Source organism: Scyliorhinus canicula, chromosome 19 (genome assembly GCF_902713615.1).
Source record: "Scyliorhinus canicula chromosome 19, sScyCan1.1, whole genome shotgun sequence".
NCBI classification, from domain to species: domain Eukaryota; kingdom Metazoa; phylum Chordata; class Chondrichthyes; order Carcharhiniformes; family Scyliorhinidae; genus Scyliorhinus; species Scyliorhinus canicula.
In genome coordinates, this window is record NC_052164.1 from 41,079,476 (window position 1) to 41,106,000 (window position 26,525).

The following is a 26,525-nucleotide window of genomic DNA, read 5'->3' on the forward strand; positions in this document are numbered from 1 at the left end:
CCATTGGCTGGCTAGCGGGAAGTAGAATCTCACTGCCACCAGGGGCACATTGCACCAGAAAACTGCTGCGGTGGGTGGGAGAATCCTTCCTGCCCATGATGTCATTTCAATGCAGTCCGGGAATTGAAAGTTAAAGCATTGTGTGCAGTTTGCACAGCAATCAAGAACAAGAAACCCTAAAGGGGTTGGTGTGAAATCCAGGACTGGACTCATATTATTAAAAGTGGAGCAGAAGTGTTTCAAAGTATCATTTGCAAAACATGAGGCGAGATTCTCTGATCCTGAGGCTAAGCGTTGACGCCGTCGTAAACGCCTTTATGTTTCCCGACAGCGTCAACATGGCCTCAGGACCAGCAATTCTGGCCCCTACAGGAGGTCAGCACGACACTGGAGTGACCCATGCTGCTCCAGCTGTCGATCCGGGCGTCAGATGGCCCTGGTGCCAACACACACATGTGCAGTGGGGCCGGCGCGATTTCTGCGCATGAGCGGTGTGTCCCCACTCCGCGCCGGCCCCGATGCAACATGGCACAGGGCTACAGGGGCCAACGCAGAACAAAGGAGGCCCCCAGCCCGAGAAGCTGGCTCTCCGATCGGTGGGCCCCGATTGCAGGCCAGGCCACAGTAGAGGCCCCCCCCTCCCCCACACAGGCTGCCCCTGGACCCTTCCACACTGAGGACCCGCCGGATAAGACTAGGTTAGAATGGCGCCGGCGGGACTCGGGTTTTTTGGTACGGCCGCTTGGCCCATCCCGGGCGGAGAATTGCCGGGGGTGAGCCCGCAGAGTGGCCCCTGGCTGGTGCTGTGCCGGAGCCAATGGCACCGATTCTCAGCTCTGCGGAGAATCGCGGCCTGGCGTCGGGGTGGTGTGGTGCGATTCACGCCGGTCGAGGTGATTCTCCGGGCCGGCCCCGGGGTGAGAGAATCCCAACCATGGTCTGGATTTTAGAATGCAATCAACCGAGGGAATGCATTGTTATGAGAGAAGAACTTAAAGCGTCTTTTTGGGAATGGAGTTTGGAAACTCCCATGTGACAATCATGTGGGGAATTATGAGGAGAAAACCACAGATACTAATCTAGGTTCAGAGTGCAGTGTATTTGACCACAGTCATTTTGTGTGCTTAAAAGGTGCTTTTAGTGTTAAAGAGACCGTTGAAGCTTAAATTGTATTTTGTAATCCATGGTAACCTATAATCTGTGTGAATTTACTAAACTAAGAGGGGAGTAAATTTGTATTGTATCATAATCAATTTTTTACGTCTAATAAATGTTTTTTTTTGTTAAAACTAATTAGCGGTCCTGTGACTCTGTTCCTCCACATTCTATTTTTAAAATGTAAAAGCTGTGGGGCGGCATTCTCCGTTCAGCGACGCGGAATCGTAAAATGCGATAGGGTGGAGAATCGCTGTCAGCCATCAATCGAGGCCAGCGCTGGCTGCCTGATAGAATGCCATGCTTTGATGCCTCAATAATGGCATGGATGCCTTCCATGCCACACGCCAGTGTGTGCATGCAAATTGTTCAATAAAAGCCGCTGGCATATCGTGAACGGGCCTGATCTAGCAATTTCTTGCCCCCCCCCGCGATGCTCCACCTCCGCCAGGAGGAATTACCGATGACAAGGTTCACTTGTGGTAGATAAAATCGAGAAACAGGTGCCGTGGGTGCTGAGGGAGAGAGAGAGGGTTCAAAAAGTTTCCAACATCACAATAGTGTGCTGGCAGTTGTGCTACTGGCCGGGGGGCTCCTGCCAGGCCCGGGGGGTGGGGGGGTTCCCAGGGATAATCAGGAGGTAGGCCATGAGGTGGGGGTGGATGGGCATGGACCAGGCACACAACCTGCAAGGCAGCCACGCGGCTGCGCACGCCACTGACTGCCCAATGAGAACTTCGCACTTGGGTCAAATGGGTGCCATCCCAAGCCATCCACTTTGGTACCCTGTGGCCCCAGCTGACCCATTCACGGGATGGGAAGCTCCAGCGCACTCAGTGCCATCTTCTTGGCTTGGATGAGAGTGTGCGGGGAGTGGAGTACCTATATGCAGTTCTTGCTTAACAGGCTCTCGGGTGCCAATCCCGACTCCGGCAATTCACATGCCAGCGTGTGAATTGCACTAGTTCCATATAGCGCCTGTGCTAGCCCATTAGGATGTTCTGTATTGCTCCGGGGACTTTCATCACCTGAGAACTCTCATGGTTCAGTCGGTGCATGCACCATGCGAGTTGGCGCATGCACAGAACCACCGGTGTGATTCCGCGCATGCGCAGATCGGCTGGCGCATGCGCATGGTGGGGTCTTCTCCGCGCCGGCCACAGCGGAGCCGTACAGAAGCTGTCGTGGAAGGAAGGAGCGCCTCCACGGCACAGGCCTACCCACAGATTGGTGGTCTCCGATGGCGAGCCAAGCCGCCGTGGGAGTCCCCCATGCCAGATCACCCCGCGCCCCCCGAGGACTCCACTAGACGGATTTCCAGCCAGGTCCCACCGTGATGGACCATGTCCATTTCACGCCGGCGGGACTGGCCAGGAACTGACGGCCGCTCGGCCCATCGGGGCCCGGAGAATTGCCGGGGTGCCGCTGCCAATGGCCCCCGACCGGTGTGACATAAACCCTGTGCAAAAACCGGCACCGGAGAATACGGCAGCCGGCATCGGAGCGGCGGGGTGGGTTTCACGCCACTCCCTGGGGAATCCTGCCCCATGTGTGGTGAATGTAGGAATTGCAGATAAATTGGACAGGATTCTCTGTTTTGGAGACGATGTGCAGGATCTACCAGTCACGTTGCACCCGAAAAGCAGTGTGGCGCAACGCAACCAATAGATGCTGGGATATCCCATCTCCAGGATCTACCCAGCAAGCAATGTCTCACGAGATCTAATGCAATTTCGTGAGACACCACGATGTGAATCCCGCCCATTGTGGGTGGGATCACTTTCTGGTAAATCTGCATATTGGAGTGAGACAGCTGGACCTACTCCAATATGCATTCCTGATATCTAATCAAGGTGTGGGATCTAGCTCCCTCGCTTTGGAGGGCTTGGGTAAGCGGCCTTCAGTGCTGGTCTATACAAATGGGGGCCAGACGGAACGGCATTTGAGGGGGTCACCCAGGAGATTGGAAGCCTCCAGGTGCATTCCAGCTGGGTAGGGTGTATACTGGCATGCTGGTGCCACTTGGGTATCCTGCTGTCCCGATCTCTAACTGCACTGAGGAGCTCCGGCACACAGAGCTCGCAGTGCAGAAAACGGGGTTAAATGAGGCCTCATTGGGGAGTTTCCCGCCGAGACTCCTGATCTACCCAGATGGGCATTAGATAGCGGGGTGTTTCTCATTGCTCCGAGTCCCAGAAACACCCGACTAATCACGCGCTACGGGACTCTGTCTCCATTCAGGTAGATTTCACCCGATGTGTTAAAGCTGGGACTGAATAGCGTGTGGTTAGCGTTTCCAATGGAGGCGGTATTCGGTCAAAGAGTCAGGGCATGCAAATGTGTCAACACTCTGCCAGTGTGAATTCAGAGCAATTCCCGGCCCAGCAGATATTCGAACCATTGGGGCCAGAGTTAGCGCCAAAGAGCCTGGCAGCTGGAGCTGTTTTTAAACACTCCACTTACCGCCCACAGTGCAGCCACGAAGATGGCTCAGACTTGCCCCCTGAAGTTGGGCAGCCAAAGTGGATACACAAAACATGCCAATGTGGAGTGGAGGGGCACCCTCTTCTCCAGGGTGGGCCCTTGACTCAAGCCTGCCCTCCTGAACATGGCCTGGGAGGTGGTAGCAGAGGCAGTCAGTGCTGCCAGTCTCACCAGGAGGACACAGCTGGTGTTCTGGAAGGGTGGGGATCATTGGTGAGGCTTCTTCCTTCAGAGGGGCAGATAATCGGGAGGGTTCCAAAGGCTACAGTGCAGGTGCCCTCTGGTTGGGATGAGCTCTGCTGATAGTCTGCTTCCTCTGCAATGGGACAGCACTTCTGACGGATGCCAACACCTGGTGGTCCACTGATTGTACTTGGACATCCCCTTGATGAAACTTCTGGGGTATGAGGGTGTCCAGAAGGGAGGCCTTGATGAGCTCCCAAATGACCAGAGGCCTTCTGAGCATTTAAAGGACTCAAGCAGCACCCAGGAGTGTGGGCAGCCAGGAGCCTGTAAGTAGCACCAAAGGGCTGTGTTTAAAAGACAGACTGCAGCAATGGCCGTCTGAGCCCAGCCACCCTGATCCCAAGGGGGACACCCTGAGTCCACAGACTTGGCACCAAGTTACTCCCCGCTGCTGCCCCCTGTAGGGGTCCTTCCTGTTTATTCCCTTATTTCCCCTTTCTTTTATTTTTGCCATTACATTTTTCATTCATGGATGATTCATGGACATGGTCTTTAAGTCAAGTGGCCTGTAACTTTAATTCAAGCAGGAAAATTCATCATCGATAACAGAGATCAGCTTGGGCTCGGTTTGATTGATTTGGCTGGTGGCCAATGAATGGGCCCAGAGGGTTGTGCTTTCCCTGCTAATAGGTGGTATTTGGGTTATTATTCCACTGGAAGCCCTTTCAGTGTCTCGAGGTTCCAGTTTGCTTTCAGTTTTGATTCTAGCAGCCTGATGAAGAGATCTAACTAACTCTCTCCAAAAAGCTCCAACTAATTCTCTCCAGAAATCCACTATGAGGGTTGACTCTCTCTCCAGCAAGTCTTGAGGCTGCACAAAGCTGAATTTGATTTGATTTATTGTCATCTGTACCGAGGTACAGTGAAAAGTATAATTCTGCGTTCAATCCAGACAGGTCGATCCATACATGGAAAAACATAGAACATACATAAATACACAATGTAAATACATAGTCACAGGCATCGGGTGAGTATATTGAGTGTAGTATTATTCAGTAGAGAAGATGTGTGAAGAGATCAATTCAGTCCATAAGAGGGTTGATCAGGAGTCCAGTAACAGCGGGGAAGAAGACGTTTTTAATAATAATAATAATCTTTCGTGTCACAAGTAGGCTTACATTAACACCAATGAAGTTACTGTGAAAATCCCCCAGTTGCCACACTATGGTGCCTGTTCGGGTACACTGAGGGAGATTTCAAGAATGCCCAATTCACCTAAGAAGCACGTCTTTTGGGACTTGGGGGACGATAACGGAGCACCTGGAGGAAACCCACGCAGACACGGGGAGAACGTGCAGACTCCACGCATACAATGATCCAAGCCTGTGAAACAACAGTGCTAACCACTGTGCTCCCGTGCCGCCCATGTTCTCAGACTTTTGTATCAGCTGCCCGATGGAAGACATTGGAAGAGAGAATAACCCGGGTGGGAAAGGTCTTTGATTATGCTGCCCACTTTCCCAAGGCAGTGGGAGGTGTAGACAGAGTCAATAGGCGGGAGGCGGGTTTGCATGATGGACTGAGCTGTGTTCTCGACTCTCTGTAGTTTCTTACTGTCTTGGGCCGAGCAGTTGCCATACCAGGCTATGTGGCAGCTAGTTAGGATGCTTTCTATGGTGCATCTGTAAAAATTGCCGAATTTCAAAAATGCCGAATTTCCTTAATTTCCTGAGGAAGTATAGGCGCTGTTGTGCTTTCTTGGTCGTAGCATCGACGTGGGTGGACCAGGACAGATTGTTGGTGATGTGTACACTAGGAATCTTCTCCTCGGCACCATTGATGCAGACAGGGGTGTGTACGATACTTTGTTTCCTGAAGTCAATGCCCAGCTCCTTCATTTTTCTGACTTTGAAGAGAGATTGTTGTCGTTACACCATGCCACTAGGTTCGTCATCGCCCTCCTGTACTCTGACTCATCGTTGTTTGAGATCCGACCCACTACTGTCGTGTCATCAGCAAACTTGGAATCGGTGCCAAATTTTGTCGTGTGTATAATAGGGGGCTAAGTACATAGCCTTGCAGGGCCCTGGTATTGGGGACTATCGCGGAGGAGGTGTTATTGTTTATCTTTAATGATTGTGGTCTATGGGTCAGGAAGTTGAGGTTCCAGTTGCAGAGGGAGAGCCTAATCCTAGGTTTTGGAGTTTTGATATGAGCTTCGCTGGGATTATGGTGTCGAAGCCAGAGCTGTAATCAATGAATAAGAGTCTGACGTCGGACTCCGTGTTGTCGAGATGCTCATAATGATAGATGTCAAGGCCACTGGACGGTAGTCATTGAGGAACTTTGCCTGTTTCTTCTTTGACACCGGGATAATGGTGCTCTTTTTGAAGCAGGTGGGAACCTCGGAACGGAGTAGGGAGAGGTTGAAGTTGTCCACGAACAATATGCCAGCTAGTCCACGCAGGATGTGAGTCCATGATCAGGGACTCCATCAGAACCCGTTGCTTTCCAAGGCTTCACTTTCAAGAATGCTAATCTGACTTCGGAAGCTGTGATGGTAGGTACGGGTGTGTCCGAGGCTGCTGGGGCAGTTTACAATGCTTGGATGATATCCTGCTCAAATCGAGCGTAGAATGCATTGAGTTCATTGGGGAGGGGTGCGCCACTGCTGGAGATTTTACTCGGCTTTGCTTTGTAGCCCGTTATGTTGTTTAAGCCTTGCTACAACTGAAAAGAGTCCGTGTCATTAGTCTGTGACTCTAGCTTAGTCTGGTATTGTGTCTTGACATCCTGATGGCTTTAGATAGGTCAAGGTTGCCTGTCTTGAACGTCTCAAACCTGGCCTTCAGTAGGGAATGAATCTCCCAATTAAATCACGGTTTCTGCTTGGGGAATATATATACTACCTTCTTTGGCACGCAATCTTCTACACACTTGCTGATGAATTCTGTGACGGCATTGGCATATTCGTTTAGGTTGGCCGCTGAGTTCTTGAATATGGACGAGTCCATTCACTCCAAACAGTCGCGTCGGAGCTCTTCTGTTGCCTCGGATCAGCATTGCACGACCTGAAGTCAAACCACAAGCCGAAAGCAAGGTTTGAGGTGAAATAAAGTGTCGCCCCAGAAAGGTAAAGGCCTGAATGCGAACCTTGAGCTGAAAGCAAGATTTGATATGCAATAGTGTCTTTCCAGATAGATACTGCATTTTCTTAGCTACAGGGACCCTGAATTTTTTTAAATAAATGCTTTTCTTTGGGTTTTTGAACAAAGTATATTTGCCGTTATGTACACAGGATATGATATATATATAGAAGAGAAGGGCACACACAAACATAACACAAAACAAAAAAAAGGAATAATAAGAAAGAAAGAAAAAATCAAATAAAGTAACTGGTAAGGTATTATGCACCAGCTCAACAGCAGAAACTCTGTACAGTTGGCAAAATTATTTACAACACATAAATAGGCATCTGTTTGTGGGGGGGGGGGGGTTGTGGAGACTTGGGGGTAGATATACATTTGGGTGCCGGAGAAACAATTACAGAGGACAATACTCGAATGGGTCTGGTGTTGGTGTTGTCACTTGCTTCACCCAGACGGATTTCGCTGCCGTTGTCGTCTCGCGCTCACCTCTGTTTTAGCCATTCCTCCCATCTTCCACCTGTATTCTCCTTTTTCTCTGTTCCTGTGGATGCCAAGTTTGTTATCGTTTCCCTGCCTCTCCTTCCCCCCCTCCCCTTCCCCCTCCTCCCACCTCCCTGGTTCTCCTCTATTGTTCCCTGTCTCTTCCCTCCTCCCCCCGCTTCTGCCCCCTCCCCCCCTCCTGTGGTTCGCCTTTCCTTCCTCTTAGGTTTAGCTGTCCCACCCCCTACTCTCCATCTCATGCTTTGGCTACTTTTCCCTGATACTTGGCTACCTGGTTATTCTTCTGCTTGTTCGTTGGCCACAAACAGGTCCCGAAACAATTGGGTGAATGGCTCCCACGTTCTGTGGAAGCCGTCGTCTGAACCTCTGATGGCGAATTTGATTTTCTACATTTGGAGAGATTCTGAGAGGTCAGACAGCCAGTCTGCAGATTTGGGTGGTGCTGCTGACCGCCAGCCGAATAGGATTCTGCGGCGGGCGACCAGGAGGCAAAGGCAAGGGCGTCCGCCCTTGTCCCCAGGAATAGATCTGGCTGGTCTGAAATCCAGAAGATCGCCACTTTCGGTCATGGCCCCACCCTCATCCCTACCACTTTAGACATTGCCTCAAAGAAGGCTGTCCAGTACTCCACAAGTCTGGGGCAAGACCAGAACCTGTGGGCGTGGTTGGCCGGGCCTCCTTGGCACTGTTGACATCTATCCTCCACTTCCGGGAAGAACCTACTCATACGGGTTCTTGTTAAGTGGGATCTATGTACCACTTTTAGATGCATCGTGCTGAGCCTTGCGACGTGGAGGTGGAGTTGACCCTATGCAGTGCTTCGCTCCAGAGTCCTGACCCTATTTCAATCCCCAGGTCTTCCTGCCATTTCTTTCTTGTTGCGTCCAGTGCGGTGTCGGCCCTTTCTACCATTCGGTCATACATGTTGCTACAGTTTCCTTTATCCAGTATGCTTGCGTCCAGTAACTCTTCAGTAATGTTGTCGTGGTGGTTGTGGGTACGTCCTTGTCTCCTATCGTAGGAAGTTTTTGAGTTGCAGGTACCGTAGCTCGTTCCTCCTGGCTAGCTGGAATTTCTCTGTCAGTTCGTCCAATGTTGCGATCCTGCTGTCCTTGTACAGGTCCCTGACTGTCCGTGCCCCTCCGACCTGTCCCCACCTTTTGAAGGTGGCGTCAGTCAGCGCTAGTGTGAGCCTATGGTTGTTGCAGATGGGAGCTCTTTCCGACATTTTGTCAGGGACCCTGAATTAATAAATCTACAAAGAAGTTCATTACCGAATGTATACCAGAGACTTTAATCAGCAAGTCTGTTGTGCAGAAAAATGTGCTGAAGAACCACGATCTAAAGCAAAGGCTCTTTTGACCTTCATCCTTATTATATTTGACCCCTTTCCACCCCTCTGTGTTTGACTGTCTTGTGTGTCTATGGATAGAGGATGGGACAAGTGGGTAGTAGGTCTTAGCTTGTCGTTAACCAGTTGTATTTGCTGCATATTTAATGATAATGCTTGTTATAAATAAACAGTAATCGTGTTTATATTTACAAACCTGGTGACTATCATTATCAGGTAGCCAAGAGCCAAAGTCACCAGGAGCGGGATTCTCCGTCCCGCCGCACTCGTTTTTCAGTGTGGCCCGCCCCCGCCGACAGCGCGATCCGCCATCTGGCAGACAGCCAATGGTGTTTCCCATTGTCAGCACCGCCATCGGAAAATCCGCAGGCTTGAGTGCACTGCCGGCGAAGCAGAAGATCCCGTCGACAGAGAATCCAGCTGCAGGTATTTTTATAAGACTATTGGTTAATTCACTTGTGCTGTGATTCTGGAATTGACCATGCTCTAGCCCAGGGTGTCGCAACACTCGGGTCCGTGCAGCCACTCCCAACAAACCAGACAGTTTTCACTGGTGTTTTAGTGTTTTTCCAGCCTCCTGCTCCCCCTCTGCAGGCATGTCGCCCAGTCCCCATTTGTAACTACTTCTGGTAATTAGCGCCCATGAGGCCTCCGTCTGAGAGTGTGGAGCTCCGCTGAAGGGCGGAGCATGTTCAGTTCAAACCGCTAATCACCTTTAAATTCTGCCTGAGGCGGAGTGTTGCGGAAGGTCTGAGCATGATTCATCGAAGCCGCGAATCACATTGCTGCATGCCCCCGCTGGTGCGAGGCGCAAACCTTGTTTTCGACACTGGGGAGGGACTGAAGCATGGTGCCTGAATTGGCATCAGGCACAGATCTCAATTATTGCCAGACATCAAATTCACTTTTCCGGCTTCGTGAGGCGGAGAATCCAGCCCATTGTATTGTTTACATTTGGTGCAGTAAGGGATAAAAATCTGGGTTAGTGTGTGTATGACTGCTGCAGCAGTGTTTTGCGAAATCCTGGTTTGAAAGACAGCTAGACCTTTTGGGAGCCAGAGGTGCAATTAAAAAGTCATAAAAGTTGGCCGGAATCCATGCCGCTGGCCGGGGTGGGGGTTGTCTGTCAGGGCTGGGGATACTGTAGGGGGTGGCCAGGGGGCGGCCAGGGGGTGGGCTCTGGGGTTACGGTCGGCGGGATAGGTTTAGCGCACTGCCTGCGCCATGTTTTACACCGCGGCCGGTGCAGGTCGTCAGCCATGCGCATGCGTGGCCCGGGACCCGGCCATTCTCCGGCCGTTTTCAGCGCGGGACGCAGGTGTTTCAATTGCCGTCGGTGCTAGCCCCTCACTGGTCCCAGAATCGGTGAGGGGTCAGTGCTGAATTTCCTGTTGGGAAAGTCGACACATTCTATGCTGGCATCAGCACTTGGCCTCCAGAACAGAGAATTCAGCCCATTGTGTTCAGCTGAGCAAGATGCTGTAATTAATGAGAGCAGCCAGGAGATGAAGCAGTCAGCTGTAGAGGATCAGTTTTAGTTTGTGGCTGAAAGTGAGTTGAGAAGTTATTCTGAAGAAATATAGCCAGAGATTATCCATTGTTCAGACATGGGGTGGGCTTCTCCGATCCCCGCCGGGTTGGAGAATCGCCGGGGGGGACGGCGTGAATCCCGCCCCCGCCGGCTGCCGAATTCTCCGGCACCGAAGAATTGGTCAGGGTGGGAATCGCGCCGGTCGACGGCGCGATTCTCCGGCCTGCGATGGGTCGAAGTCCCGCCAGTTCTATGCAGGTTCCGCAGCGTACATTGGACTAGGTTCCTTACCGGCGGGACTGGCCCGCAATCGGGGCCCACCGATCTGCGGGTGGACCTGTGATGTGTGGGCACTCAATTCCTACGCGCCGGCCGTGTAAGCCTCCACGATGTCCAACGTGTAGGTAAACACCCCTGCGCATGTGGGGGATGATGTCAGCAGCCAAAGGCCTTCCACGCCGGCCGGCAGGGCGCCAACCACTCTGGGGCGGCCCGATGCCGGAGTGGTTCACGCCACTCCGTCCCGCCGGGAACCCCGCCCTGCCGGGTACGGGAGAATCCCGCCCATAGTGTCAGGTCTCTTTCTTTAAAACAGCTTCAATAGACCCCTCTGTCTCAAAGTGGAGTATTCCTGAAATCTCTGTACAGCAAGTATTCCTGAAGGCTAATGGGATTTAAAAGTAGATTGTGACCTTAGATGGTTTTGTGGTTTGAGTGGAAGTAAAGATAGCAGTTAAGGGTTATTGTGTCACTGTATTGATTAACATTGTGCAAGGAGTAATTACAAGCTATATTCTTGTGTGATGTTAAAAATATTTTAATAATGTGTTAGTAATAAAGTATTTTTAAAAGACAATGGGCGGGATCTCCGACACCCCGCCGGGTCAGAGAATCGCCGGGGGGCGGCGTGAATCCCACCCGCCGCTCCGAAGCTGGTTGCTGAATTCACTGGCGCTGGTTTTTGGGTGGGGCAGTAGGGAAGAAGCTGTTCTTGAGTCAGTTAGTATGTGACCTCAAACTTTTGTATTTTTTTCCTGACGGAAGAAGGTGGAAGAGAGTATGTCCGCGGTGCGTGGGGTCCTTAATTATGCTGGCTGCCTTTGTGAGGCAGCAGGAATTATAGATAGAGTCAATGGATGGGAGGCTGGTTTGCGTGATGGACTGGGCTACATTCATGATCTTGGGCAGAGCAGGCTCCATACCAAGCTGTGATACAACCAGGAAGAATGCTTTCTATGGTGCATCTGTAGAAGTTGGTGAGGGTCGTAGCTTACATGCCAAATTTCCTTAGTCTTCTGAGAAAGTAGAGTCATTGGGGGGCTTTCTTAACTATAGTATCGGCATGGGGGGAACAGGACAGGCTGTTGGTGATCTTTACACCTAAGAACTTGAAGCTCTTGACCTTTTCTACTTTGTTCCCATTGATGTAGACAGGGGCATGTTCTCCACTACACTTCCTGAAGTCGATGACAATCCCCTTTGTTTTGTTGACATTGACTGGTGTCATTGCACCAGTTCACCAGATTCTCTATCTCATTCCTGTACTCTGTCTCGTAATTTTTTGAAATTCGACCCACTACGGTGGTGTCATCAGCAAATTTTAAAATCGAGTTGGAGTGGAATTTGGCCACACAGTCATAGGTGTATAAGTTGTATAGTAGGGGGCTGAGGACACAGCCTTGTGGGGCACCAGTGTTGAGGATGATCGTGGAGGAGGTGTTGTTGCCTATCTTTACTGATTGTGGCCTGTGGGTTAGAAAGTTCAGGATCCAGTCGCAGAGGGAGGAGCCGAGGCCAAGGTCACGGAGTTTGGAGATGAGTTTCGTCGGAATGATGATGTTGAAGGCTGAGCTGTAGTCGATAAATAGGAGTCTGACATAGGTGTCTTTGTTATCTAGGTGTTCCAGGGTAGAGTGCAGGGCCATAGCGATTGCGTGTGCTGTGGACCTGTTGCAGTGGTAGGTGAACTGTAGTGGATCAAGGCAATCCGGGAGGCTGGAGAGATTTCTGCCATGACTAACCTTTCAAAGCACTTCATGATGATGGATGTCAGAGCCACTGGATAGTCATTAAGGCACACTGCTTGACTTTTTTTGGCACAGGGATGGTGGTCGTCTTCTTGAAGCAGATAGGGACCTCAGATTGTTGTAAAGAGAGTTGAAGATGTCTGCGAATAGCCCCGCCAGTTGCTCCGCTGAAGACCTGAGTGCTCGTCCGGGTACCCCATCCGGGCCAGTGGCTTCCCGTGGGTTGACCTTCGAGAAAGCTGCTCTGATGTCTGCAGTATTGATCTCAGATACAAGTTCATCCACGGCTTCTGGGGTGGAGGGCTCGCTCTCGCTGACCTCTTGCTCAAAGCGGGCATAGAATGTGTTGAGCTCATCAGGGAGGGGTGCGTTGGAGCCGACGATTTTACATGCCTTCATCTTGTAGCCCGTTATGTCTTGCAGACCTTGCCATAGATGGCGGGGATCCGTGTGGCTCGTCTGGGACTCGAGCTTGGTTTGGTACTGTCTGATCCGGGATCATAATAGCTGTGCTGTTGGCTCCAGTCTGACCCACATTGGCCATCCAACCAACCACCCCAACTCCAACCCGCATCCCCTCCCAAGGAATCCGGGTTAAGTGGTAACATGCACTTTCACATGTATGTTGTAACCGTGAGGTATGGACAATGATGATAGAGTCTCCAATTTTCTTTCATTCTCTTGGCTGGCCAAGAACATCTTCTGCTCTCACCAGCTGCCGTTGGCATGTGGTGTTTGGATTTGGAGGTTGATGCTCAACCTGTTCGGCCGTGTTATGAATGCACTTTCCTTGGCATCAAGTCTTGGAGTAGGATTTGAATCAGAGCTTCTGGCTCAGCGGCAAGGATGTAACCCACGGCCCCACATGACCTCCTCATCATTACATTGAATCACAGAATGGATATTTCACAGAATTTGGGCATTTGGTCCAGTGTACCCTTGTCATCTCTCTACAAGACCAACTTAGCTCAACTCACGCCATGCCTTTTCCCCCACATCCCTTCTGAATTCTATTTTCAGTTTCTTACCCAATTCTGCTTTGAAAGCCATATTTGAATCTGTCTTCACCACATTCTCCGGCAGTGCATTCCAGATCCTAACTGTTGACTTTGTAAAAATGTTCGGTGTTGTGTTCTCAACGTATGGGAACATTTTCTTCCTGAAAAACCTCCATGAATTTCTGTCGCAAACTTCTCTTCTTTAAGAAGAAAAGCACAGCCTCTCCAATCTGTAGTCACGTAACTGAAGTCCTTTACACCGGAACCATTATCCTAAATCTTTTCTGCACCTTCTCCACTGCCTTTGCGTCCTTCCTTAAGTGTGACATCCAGAATTGGACACAGTACTCACATTGAGGCCGAATCAATGCTTCATAAAGGCTCACCATAATTATCCCGTTTTTGTACTTTGTGTCATGTTCTGTAGACTGGTCGAAGTGAGTGATGAACTACAGAATGCGCAATTTAAAATAATTTATTGTAGAACAACTGCGTGGTAAGACAACGAGGATAAATAAAATAACAAACAACTAACACTAGACAACTATGGTGAAACTACTGCAAATACGTCTATCTCCCAGCATGACCAACTCCCAACTCCCCGATCACAGGGTCACGTGATGGGTTTACAATGCCAGCTAATGGCCGGAGGTCGTGCATAACATTATGTACAAACTCGCCTTATGCATATCATCACACTCTGTGCTGTTATTTATTAAGCCCAAAATTTCATGCGTCTTTTCAAATCCTGCCAGTCACCTTAAACAATTTGTGTACCTATAGCTCCAGATCTCTCTGCCCTCCTCCCCTTGCTTCAGAATATCCTTTATTCTGCATCTACTTGATATTGCAATGTCTTTATTATTTGGATTGCAGATACAATGAAGCCGTAGCAAATTGGGAGGACGACGATACAAGGACAGTGCGCCAGCCAACTTGAAACATTTCTCCTGTGTAAATTACCATGGAGACAGTGGTTATAGTAGCAATTGGAGTCCTTGCAACAATCTTTCTGGCATCCTTTGTGGCCCTTGTGGTTGTCTGCAGACATCGCTATTGTCAACCCAGCAACCTGTTGCATCAGTTCGAGTCAAAGTAAGTGCTAACTAGGCCTGAGGCCTATTTTGAATTTGGTTTAGTTAATTTTAGTGCTAATAATTGTTCTGCTACAAAGATTATAACTACTATGAGAAACTGTTAATTCACAGGAGGGGCCAGTCAGCCCAAAGGGATTTCATAGGTTTAATACAGAGCATCCTTTGCAGCAGTGAAAGCCAGGATCGACCTCTAGAACTATACCAAATAGAAATGAGCAGCTGCATTTGACCACACAGCATTGACAAAATGTAACGATGTTCGCTCGATTCAATTTTGGGATATTCCCTAAGAATGTGAAATGTTTGATTTGAATGCAAACGTTTTCTTTACAGAGTCATAGGGCATTAGCAGCACCGAAGGAGGCCATTTGACCCATCAAGTCCATGCCAGAGACCCGCGGAGCAAACCAGTCAGTCCCACTCCCCCGCTCAATCCCCATAACCCTGCTAGTTTATTTCCTTCACGTACCCAGCCATTGTGTTATCAAAATCATTGATAGTTTCAGATACAACTACCCTCACGGACAGCAGGTTCCAGAACACCACTTGCCACCCACTTGCCACAACAACCCCAGATTTTCCAACCAAAACTGGCAGCTAAAATTCTCCATCCCTTGAACCATTCTGGCAAATCTCTTCTGGGCCCCCTTAAGGGCCTCCACTTCCTTTCGAAACTGTGGTGACCAGAACAGAACGTGAACATCTTGGGGCCTAACTGTAGCTTTATAAAGGTTGAACATCACTTGTGTTCAATGGATGCATTTCTGGCCGGACCTGGAGGTGAGGTCTACAGTGTTCACAGCCTTTGCCACCAGTGCCCAGGCCCAGTGTACGGTGGCAGGTGGCAGCCTTCTTCCCATCCCGGGAACAAGGTGCCGTGCCTCTTCTCCACGTTGCCCAGCAGGATTTTGAGCTCCGCATCTGCAAAACTGGATGCCCCTCTTTGGGTTGCCACCTTGTTGGCTGCAGTGAGTGTGTGTGGGGAGTAGAGTGGTGAGTGCTGCAGCTTGTCAGCCTCTCGAGTACCGACCCTCATCCTGACAAATTGGACACCGTTTTTCATCAGAATTGCGCTAGTTACATGTGGCACTGGTGTTAGCCCATTAACGGATCATGAATTGCTCGTGGACCAGCACCGCTTCCGTAGTCATGGAACACCAGCTGTTCAGTCCCGTCGTCAGCACTTCGGGCTGGATTCTCCGATCGGTGTCACCTAAAATCATGGCTGGGATTTCGGAGAATCCCAACCAAGTGTTGGCGCGGGTGTCAAAACTGGCGCGAGCGACACCGGCATCAACGGGTCTCCAGGCCCAGTCATTCACCCCTTTCTTGGGGGCTAGAACGGCGCTGTAGTGCTGTGCGCTGCTCCGGCGCCGAAAGCTGGCCCTACACGGCTGGTGCAGATCCGTGCGTGCGCGCCACGGCTGGCACGGGTCCGTGCATGCGCGCCATGGCCGTCTCCGTCCCAGCCCCCGGGCAACATGGCGGAGTCCAAAAGGGGCCCGGCACTGAGGAACATGGGCTCCCCAGGAATGTGAGCACCCACCGATCGGTAGCCCCCGATCGCGGACCTAGCCACCGTGGAGGCCCCCCCCTGGAGTCAGCTCCCCCCGCCCCCCCACCAGCCATCGCAACCAGAACGCCGAGGTCCCGCCGGGTAGGACCATACGCGAACGATGCCGGCGGGCACTCGGCCCGTCGAACGTGGAGAATCGATGCCAGGGCCACTATCCACGTGGGGCTCAGAGAATCCCGCCCCACGATCGGCGATTGGCCGGAGAGTCCATTTTTACGCTGGCATCGGAGGGCAGCGCCGTTTTTCTGATGCTCTGTCTCTTCAAAAAGAGGGGCTGGAGGGATTGGTGGGTGGTGATCCAGTGGTGGGGAGGGTGGTTACAGGGGGGCAATTTTGGCAGGCTGGTTCCGCACGCAGCCGGCGCCATGCTGTACGGCGTGACCGCCACAGGCTGGCGCACTGCGTATGCGGGGCCACGGACCGGGTCATTCTGCGGCTGTATCACAGGTAAAGCAATGCAGCTTTACATGGTGCGGCTGCTAGCCCCCCCCCCCCCCCCCCCCCCCCGGGCGGAGGATCGGTGCGGGGCCGACTTTTTGACCGTAAAACCAGACGGATACTGCGAACAATTCACCTGACTGACAGCATTTGGCAGTATTATGGCCCCGATCCTCTGGCCAGCGTTGATGCTGCAATTAGGAGGCATTGAGGATCCCGGCTGAAGCATCAATGGATCAGTGCACCCTCTCCAGCAGAAGACACACCGGGGGCGGTGTGACGCTGGTCGGGGGCCATTGATAGCGGATCCCCCCCCCGGCGATTATCCAGCCCGTGATGGGCCGAGTGGGGGCGGGTCCCGCCGGCGTAAAATACACCAGGTCCGTACTGGCGGGACTTGGCTCTGAGGGCGGCCTGCGGGAACCTCGGGGGGCGCGGCGGGATCTGGGATCTGGCCCTGGGGGGCCCACCCCCACGGTGGCCTGGCCCGCGATCAGGGCCCACCGTGCCAGCCGGTGTAACGGTCCGCCATGGCCGGCGCGGAGAAGAACCCCCCACGCATGCACTGGGATGACGGCAGCACATGCTGGCGTCCCGCGCATGCGTCAACTCGTGCCGGCTGGTGGAGGCCCTTCGGCGCCAGTTGGCATGACGCCAAGCCATTCGGCGCCGGCTGGCGCGGTGCCAACCCCACCGGCGCTGGCCTAGCCCCTGAAGGTGCAGAGGATTCCGCACCTTCCGGGTGGCCCAACGCCGGAGTGGTTCACGCCACTCCTCGGCGCCGGTGCAGCCCGCCCCGCCGGGTGGGGGAGAATCCCACTCCCCAAACACTAACCCCCCCTACCAACGCCCCCTCCACACACAAACGCACTAGACACATACTCGCACACACATCACACATACAACACACTCAGGCACAACAGCGCACTTTACAAGCAAGTATTTAAAGGTCCAACTTCTTCAGTAAGTGAGAGGGTGGATGGATGAAGTGAGTGGGTGGGTGGATGAGTGGACGACTGGGTGGCTGAGTGAGGAGAGTAAGAAGGTAGTCAGGTGGGGGGGTAGTTGGGTTGGAGCAGGTGTTAGTCTGGTGGGGGTGGATAGTCAGGTGGTCGGGAGAAGGGTGTAGTTGGGCGATTGGGGTAATAGTGAGGTGATCGGAGGATAGTCAGATTGGGGCGGGGGTAGTGGAGCCCTTGGTGGGTAGTCAGATGGTGGTGGGGTGGGGGTGGGGTTAGCTAACCAGGTCAAGTTAGGGTGTTTAGATAGATGATGCCAGACCTGCCGAGTTTTTCCAGCGTCCTCTATTCTTGCTTCAGGTTCGAGGATCCGCAGTATGTTGCTTATTTTCAGGTTAGGGGCATGATTGCGGGAGGGGTTGGCTGAGTTACAGCAACTGATCACTGATTTAAAGCAGGTATTTACCAGGATAACCTTTCCTGCATGCATATGTAGGTAATTCTGCATGTCTAACCCTTACTAAATCTCTCAGAGACACTGAGTTCAGGAACATTTGAGGAGGGTCCAGGCCAGTGGAAATCAGCCTATCAGACGTTTAGGCAGCCTGGGTAATTCTTGTGCACGTGTTTGCGTGTGTGCGGCAGAACATCCCCCAGGTCCTGACGTGTATCTTTTTGTTACTCGTTCACAGGATGTGGGCGGCGCTGGCGGGGCCAACACTAATTGCCCATCCAACTGAATGGTTTGCTAGACTAATTCAGAGGGCATTTAAGAGTCAACCACATCACTGTGGGTCTGGAGTCACATGTAGGCAAGACCAGCTACAGATGGCAGATTTCCTTCCCTAAAGGGAATTGGTGAACCAGATGAGTTTTGACGATGTGGTAGTCGGTATTCAGAGTATTACGGTACCCAGGTCGATGCTGTAAGACCATTGGTGTGGGAGGTACCTGAGACAGCAAGATCATTGGTGAAGCCCGCCTGCTGGTTCCGCCCAGTAAGGCGGAGTATAAGAGCCTGTGTCTCCCCAGCTGCTGCATTCTGTATTGTGCTGCTGGGGGAAACATCTAGTCCAATAAAGCCTTCAATCGTCATCCAATCTCGCTTCTGGAGTTATTGATCGAGCATCAGACAACAATCGGCAACTGCTTCATGGCCATCATTAGGCATAAATCCAGATTTTTATTGAATTCAAAATTTCAACCTTTGCTGTGGTAGGATTTGAACCCAGGCCCCTCGAGAATTGGCCCCGGGTCTCCAGATTATTATTCCAGTGATAATACCATTATGACATTGCCTCCCCAATTTAACTCTCCCAATTTAAGCCCAGTCTCTAACAATCTGTTTGCTGGAAGATTTAGACTCCAAACCTTCGGTGGCTTTCAGACTGAAATTCACTGAAGTGCTGTCTTTACCATAAAGAAAACATTTCTTGTGACTGTGGACAGGGTTTTCCGTACTCCCATCTTTATGTTTCTCAGCGGCGGGAGACGGTGTGCTGTTTTCTGCAACGGGATTCTCTGCTCCTGTAGCTGACAATGGGAATTTCTGTCGCAGCCACCCCGCGTTGCCAGGGAACCCGCAGGTGGGGGTGAGCTGCCGGCGGGACCATAGTATTCTGCCGGCAGGACCACAGTATTCTGCCGCTAACGACTGGCCAGAAAATACCGGCCTGTGTGTGAAAAGATTTAATTTTCAAGTGGATATATAGTCTGCACCACACCTCCCAGCTCAGTGTCATCGAGCTGGGTTAAAGATGAACTCTGTTTGCTTAAAGACCTCGGTTTTCACCTGTGGAAAACAATGAATCATGAACCATGAGTCACATAGTAGATTGGCTCGCTGAGGAGAGTGTATGAAAATTCTCAAACCTGGCCAGAAATTCTAAAAATAGGAACGTAGCCAAAGAAAAGCAAAGGTAAAGGCAATTCATTAGAAGATCAGCACAAATAAACTTAGAATAAACTACGGCAGTCATCATTGCTGGACAAACTGCAGTTGCTTAAGGCATTTTTAAATGAAAGGAGTGTCTTGTTCATGGACTCCCTCTGCTGGAGGTCTGGGATAAAAGCGCTGATGGAGCCTGTTTCTTATACCATTGTGGACAATTACGTATAAGGAGGAGCTGATACTTTCTTGTTCTGTGTCGGTGGATTAATGCTAGGATTTTCAGTAGCTGTTCCTTTTCCCCTCTATCCTGATTAAGCTTTTTGCTGATTGGCAGTTTGAAATGGCAATGCAGCAGCCATTATTTTTTCTTAATATTGAACATTTTAACTGTTGACGTTGGCTCACGTCTTGTATCTCTGGGGCAGTGGGTTGTGCGGTCGAACCACATACCATGGCCATGAGGCCATTAATCTAGGCTGATACTCTAGCGTTGGAGGGAGCTTTACCAGTGTCGGGGGTGCATGTTAAACTGAGGGTTGCTGTCTGTGCAGGTGGCAAAAAATTAAAGATCTCATGGCAATTTTTGAAGAGCAATGATCCTGGCCAACACTCCTCCCTCCACGGTACCAAACATTCATCGCATTGCCATTCTCCATTATTTTGGCCAAAGGAACCACTGATTGAAACTTAACCAGCAGAAATGTTAAAAACCTGTCTGTGGAAAATGATCCTCACCAATTGAATCATGATCAGTTGTGAATAAACCTCGGGGGCCCATTGCTAGTCATGAGGAACAGCTTTCTGTAGACATCAAGAAGGAAAATGGACCCAGACTAATTTCTACACCAAAAGTATTGGAAAGTTATTCAATTTGAATGTTTTTTCAAATTCCTTTCTCAGAGTTACAAAACCAATGTGCAAAGTGGACAGGAATAGCCCTTAATCCATCTCCTTGCTCCAAAAACCAAGTCAACTTCAAAAGATCTCCACAAAAGATATATAATAGGGCCAAGCTGACAACAGGTGTTACATGCTTGATCTTACGCTTGATCTTCGCCAAATGGCCAACTACACCCACACCCTTGCCTAACATCCACACACATCCACTTGTATCAGGGATCTTTGGAGCAGCCAATGACCCTCCTGCTAAGACAGGAGGGCGTAGCCAAGTGTAGCATCTATTTTCCACCTTAGGTTGAAACGATGACAACCTTAGAATAGACAAGATCTAGATATTGGTCTGCCCATCACAGCTGCTCGCTGTCGTTGGTGTTCCACCCGCCTCCCCAAATGTATTCCGATTTACCAAAATGGTTTATTTTGTCTCGCAGGCCTACCGTGGATCTGATTGGTGCAATGGAAACGCAGAGTGAGCCCTCAGAACTGGAGCTGGATGACGTCGTTATCACAAACCCTCACATTGAGGCCATTCTGGAAAATGAAGACTGGATAGAGGATGCCTCGTATGTACTGCACGCTCCTTTATTGCTGATATAGCAGTGCTGCCTGAACAAATACTGAGCAAATCTTTCTCACACTCTCAGCATAAAGAAAAATAAATACTGTGTATTCCCTGCCAGGCCAAGCCGACTGCATCCAAAGAGCAAGTGGGTCGCCTGCTTTTAGATGACCACCAAAGACTTGGCTGGTACTTCAGTGTGGCACTGAGGGAACCCTTGTAGGTGCTGCCGTTTGGATGAGATGTTAAACTGGGTGCCAGAGCTGGCTTCTCAGGTGGATGTCAAAGATCCCAAGGCACCTTTTCGAAGATGTGCAAGGGGAGGTCCTGATGTATATTTATCCCTCCACCAATATCACTAAAACAAATTATCTGGTCACTATCTCCTCGTTGTTTGTGAGATCTTGCTGTGCAAAAATTGGCTGTCACAATTAGAATTCTTCATTCTACAGTGACTACACTTCAAAAGCACTGCTTCGGGATGTGAAAGGTGCTATATAAATGCAAATTCTTTCTTTAGTTACCAGGAAATGAACAAGAAGAGCTGAGTGGCAAATTCTCGTGTGATTTTGCTTCCTCCTTCCATATTCCATGTCAGGAAGTGTCAGGCATCCGATTGGTGTCTCCTAGCGGAGTGAAGCTAAGATTAAGGGCTGGTGGATTAATTCCAAATTTCTTTAGTCCATCTGATTTTCTTTTGGAATTATATGAGGGCAGGTTACCGCTGGTATTAAAATAATGTTCATCTGAAAACATGTTGATGTTTGATCACTAGGGGCTGGTTTAGCACAGGGCTAAATCGCTGGCTTTGAAAGCAGACCAAGGCAGGCCAGCAGCACGGTCCATTTCCCGTACCAGCCTCCCTGAACAGGCGCCGGAATGTGGCGACAAGGGGCTTTTCACAGTAACTTCATTGAAGCCTACTCGTGTCAATAAGCGATTTTCATTTTCAGTTCATTTTTATTTTCATTTTGTTTCAAAATAGAGACCAATATGCGCGAACGCTTTGCCAACTGACATAAAACTATACCGGTGATTGAGAAAATCTTGTGGCGGGAATATCTGATAATGATCTGAATCTGAGTTTCACCTGTATCTGCATTTAGCTGATAAGCTAACAGTGAAGGCGTTTTCCTCAATCAAACCTTATACCACTGGTTTTCAACTTTAAATTGGTGCTGGAAGCCAACAGATCAATGACTGAATTCCTGGCTTCTGATGAAATGCATTCGTACAAACTTGGGAACCAGGAACACATTTTAAAAAGAAACACCGATGCAACATGTAAAGAATTATAGTCAAAATCTGAAACAAAACTTAGAGTTCTGCAAATATTCAGGAGGTCAGCTAGTGTCAGTGAAGATGCTTTGGATATGAAGAAGACCCATTTTCCTTTTGTGCTTCTGTAATGTGTGGAAAAATGTGGATAATTCTGCTGGCTAATTCAATGTGTCTGATTGGATTTGATTGAATTTGATATCTGTAATGTGAATTTATAAATTCCAGCTCCTCTGCTCCCTTATCCATGCCTTCATCACCTCTAGACTCGACTCCTCCAATGCACTCCTGGCTGGTCTCCCACAATCTGCCCTCGAGAAACCTCAGGTCAGGTACGGTGCCACAGTGGTTAGCACTGCTGCCTCACAGCGTCAGGGACCCGGGTTCGATTTTGACCTTGGGTCACTCTTTGTGTAGAGTTTGCACTTTCTCCCCAATTCTGCGTGTGTTTCCGGGTGCTCCGGTTTCCTTCCACAGTCCAAAGATATGCAATTAGATGGATGACCATGATAAATTGTCCCTTAGTATCCAACGGTGGGGGAGTACGCGTGGGCTGTGGTGCTCTTTCAGCGGGTCGATGCAGACTTGATGGGCTAAATGGCCTCCTTCTGCACTGTCATTAATACCCTGATTTTTGAAAAATTAATTTACGAGGTGTGGGCGAGATGCTGGTTCGGCCAGCATTTATTGCCCATCCCTAGTTGCCCTTCAGAATGTAATGGTGAGCTGCCTTCTTGAACCGCTGGAGTCCCTGTGGTGTAGGTACACCCATAGTGCTGTTAGGGAGGGAGTTTCAGTATTTTGACCCAGTGACCATGTCCATGTCTTAACTCACTGCAAGTCTTGTCCCCCGATCATCCCTGTGCTCCTTAACCGACAATGTCTCCCAGCCAAGAAATGACTTGATTATAAAATTCTGATCCCTGTTTTCAAATCCCTCCGTGGTCTGGTTCCCCGAACACTCCCACCCTCCCAACTCCATAAACTTCTCCGGCCCCACAACCCTCTGAAATATTTGTGCTCCTCTAAATCTGGCCTCTTGTGCATCGCCATTGGTGGCCATGCCTTTAGCTACTTAGGCCCCAAACTCTGTCCTACATACACCACTCAGCCTTGCTACCTCATTTTTTTTCTTTAGGACACTTCTTAAAGCCTACCTCTTTGAGAAAGTCATCTGATCTGATATTTCCTCATGTGGCTCAGTGGCATAGTTTGTTTTATGAATGCTCCTACAAAGTGATTTAAGGGATTACATTAGGGGCTGTATAAATATAAGGTGTTGTTAAATCTGTGCAACTAAAATAGCCTCTTCTCTTTTCTAGGGGTTTGGTGTCACACTGTATTGAGATTCTTAAGGTAAGAATTGTGCCAGTTTTCATTAGAGACCGAGAACCAGATTTTCACAAAGTCTCCAAGGCCCTTTAATAATGGCAGGTGGGATCTGATTCTGGGATACCCCACCCCCATTTCCGACTACGGCAATTCTCATTGGTGTGGGACATTCATTTTGGAGCTGGGACTTTTCGAAGACTTGTGTCAAGGATCCTCAGAGGAGTCATGAACCACAATCTGGATTTGGACACCTTTTGAAAGATATGTTTTTGTTTTTTTCTTAAATATTTTTATTCTCCATTTTCACATTTTCTTCAGAATTTACAAACAAACAGTAAACGGTAACAAATATAATGTCAATTCCCTTATCAACAACAACGATCCCATTCTCCCACCACCCCAAACAATTACCCACCTGACAATATAAGCATCAAATGAAAAAAACCCTCCCAAGGTGGGAAAAAGAAAAGGAAAAAATAAAAAGGAATTGCCTACGGTCACCATTGACATATACAGTCCACTCCCCAACCCCCTGCCCCGAATATTCAATGCCATCCAATCCCCGAAAGAGTACCGTAAATGACACCCATGAATTGGAGACTCTGCTCCCCCGCCCCCCCCCCCCCAGACTCCTCCCCTTCACTTCCTCTTGTAAACTCCTTCCCCCCAACTTCGGCTCCTTCCCCCAACTTGTCACCCCGGCTAGACTCACCGGAACTTGTTCTACGAGGCTCCGATGGCCGCAGCCCCTCCCCTAACCTCACTCCCGTTCACTGGCCGGCTTAAACAGGCCAGCGTGGAGGCCCCCGCCTGGGTCTCCTTCCCCCTTGCCCGGTCCCAGGAAAACCAAGAAATCCCCTTTAGCACACAACCCCAGCATACACACCCAAGGCCCAAAGAACCATCATTGCAAATGAAAGTCCCATCTCTTCCCTTGTCCAAATATATACAGCGTCGACTCATTTAGTACATACACCAACACGCAGTGAAAAAATAAAGTTACATGAGGCTATATCAGTACACAACCAATTCTCAATGCAGCCACAGTCTTTCTGCCTTTGCAAACTCCTCCACTGCTTCCGCCGTCCCAAAATAAAAGTCCTTGGAATTGTAGGTCACCCTCAACTAAGCTGGATATACTATGCCGCACTGCACCTTACTGATGTACAGTGCCTTCATCACCCGGCTGAAGGCAGCCCGCCTCCTCACCAGCTCCTCCGTAAGGTCCTAGTATATTCGTATACTAGGTCCAGCACACTACACCACCCATTTCTGCTTTGCCCAGGACAGGACTTTCTCCTTCATGCTATACCTACTGAAACACAGTTACTACTCTTGGCGGCTCACTCGCCTTTGGTGTAGGCCTCCACAGCCGATGAGCCCGATCCAATTCATATCGGGAGGGATTGTCCCCCTCCCCCAATAGCTTCGCCAACATCGTGGCAAAATACTCTGTCGGCCTTCGGGCCTTCCACCCCTTCGGGCAGACCCACAATCCTCAGATTCTGTTGCCTGGATCTGTTTTCCAGGTCTTCCATTTTGGTTCTCAGACCCTTGTTGGTCTCTATCACCCTCTGCAACTCCTTCCCCATCGAGGTGAGTTGATAACTATACCGCAAAAATGCATCTTCCACTTCCTTCAGTGTCTCACCTTGCTCCCGCACCTCCGCCACTGCACTTGATACTGCCGTCCTCACCGGGGCAATCATCTCCTCCACCACCACTTTCAATACCGTCCCCATCTCTTTCTTCATCGCTTCCATGTGTTTTGTGAACTGTTTTTCAAGTTCCACAGCCATCACCTTGGTAATTTCTTCTGCTGTGAGCGATGCGGCCTCCCCTGGTACTCCAGCCTCCGCTTTCCTTCCAGTTCTGCGCTGACTTTTTCACTCACCAGCGAACTTCCGTTAACCCCTTTTTCACAGCCATTTTTCTCCCAAACTTGGACATTTCTCATCCCTGTGCCTTCTTACAGCCTTTTCAGCCTCTGTTGCCCCCGGGACCGGGCTTTAAAACTCCGAAATTCCTATTCCCGAGCGGGAGCCCTCCAGTGTGCGGCTGCCTTCCACCCGCCATCACCGGAAGTCCCTTTGAAAGATATGTTTAAAAGCTTTTATTCATGGCCCCTCCATTTCCCCATGCCATTCTTGTGCCCACCCCATGTCCACGCGCCCAATATGCTCCATGTACAGAGCCAGTGAGCCATATAGTAACCCTGGCAAGTCTTAAAATGCTCACGATGTTGGCCATCTATTTCTGTTGATACATATCTCAGATTGCCTCATTATAAACAGATGGTTCAGCTCCAAGACTCACTCAAGGATTAGATCAGCAAGGGTCTGTTTAGACAGCTTGAAGAATAGTGTTAGTTTTGATACATTGACATCTTTATGAGTAAGTTATTATTTCTTTGATATGTATTCTCAATGCCTGTATGTTTATTTGGTCAAAAGTGAGAGGATGGAATGTGGTAAAGCTTCTATGATTGAAAATATGCTGTCAATGCATTTTTTTCAAATATTTTTATTCAAGTTTTTGCATTTGAAACACCCAACAATACAAAGCAAAATTAATACAAACCCCCAACCTCCATCCCCCGATACCCTCAACCAAATACTACACTTTGCCCCCACCCCACCTCCTTAGCAGTTGAAGGTGACCAGCTACTTCAAATGAAATACAATCAAACCCCATCTCTTCTGGAACCCTCACTTGTCCCCCTCCTCCAAAGTAAATTTCACCTTTTCCAAGTACAAAAACTCCAATAGATCCCCCAGCCAACCGAGGCACAGGGTGGAGCAACTGACCTTCCCCCCCCCAACAGGACCTGCCTGTGAGTGATCAATGAAGCAAAGGCTAAAGCATCTGCCCCCACTTCCATCTGCAACTCTGACATCCCACATATGGCCCACAGGGGACTGGGCTCTAAATCCATGTGCAAAATCACCGACATGGTGCTGAAGAACGACGTCCAAAATTTCTCCAATTTCAGGCAGGACCAGAACATATGCGCATGATTGGGCGGGGCCTTCCCACACCGCTCACAAGTATCCTCTGCCCCCTCAAACAACCGGCTCATTTTGACTTCATCAGGTGCACACGAGGTTGAGGCA

At 49.9% G+C, this 26,525-nt stretch overlaps 1 protein-coding gene across 2 annotated transcripts in view; it reads left to right on the plus strand.

Moving 5' to 3' along the window:
* The window catches only part of tmem98 (transmembrane protein 98), a 76,366-nt gene that overhangs the window by 38,893 nt on the left and 10,948 nt on the right, over positions 1–26,525 (plus strand). For both annotated transcript variants that reach the window (XM_038779653.1, XM_038779654.1), the window contains exons 2-4: positions 14,259–14,477; positions 20,675–20,806; positions 23,403–23,436. In XM_038779653.1, the coding sequence (XP_038635581.1) occupies positions 14,347–14,477; positions 20,675–20,806; positions 23,403–23,436 (297 nt within the window). In that variant the 5' untranslated portion in view covers positions 14,259–14,346. The remainder of the gene's footprint in view (positions 1–14,258; positions 14,478–20,674; positions 20,807–23,402; positions 23,437–26,525) is intronic.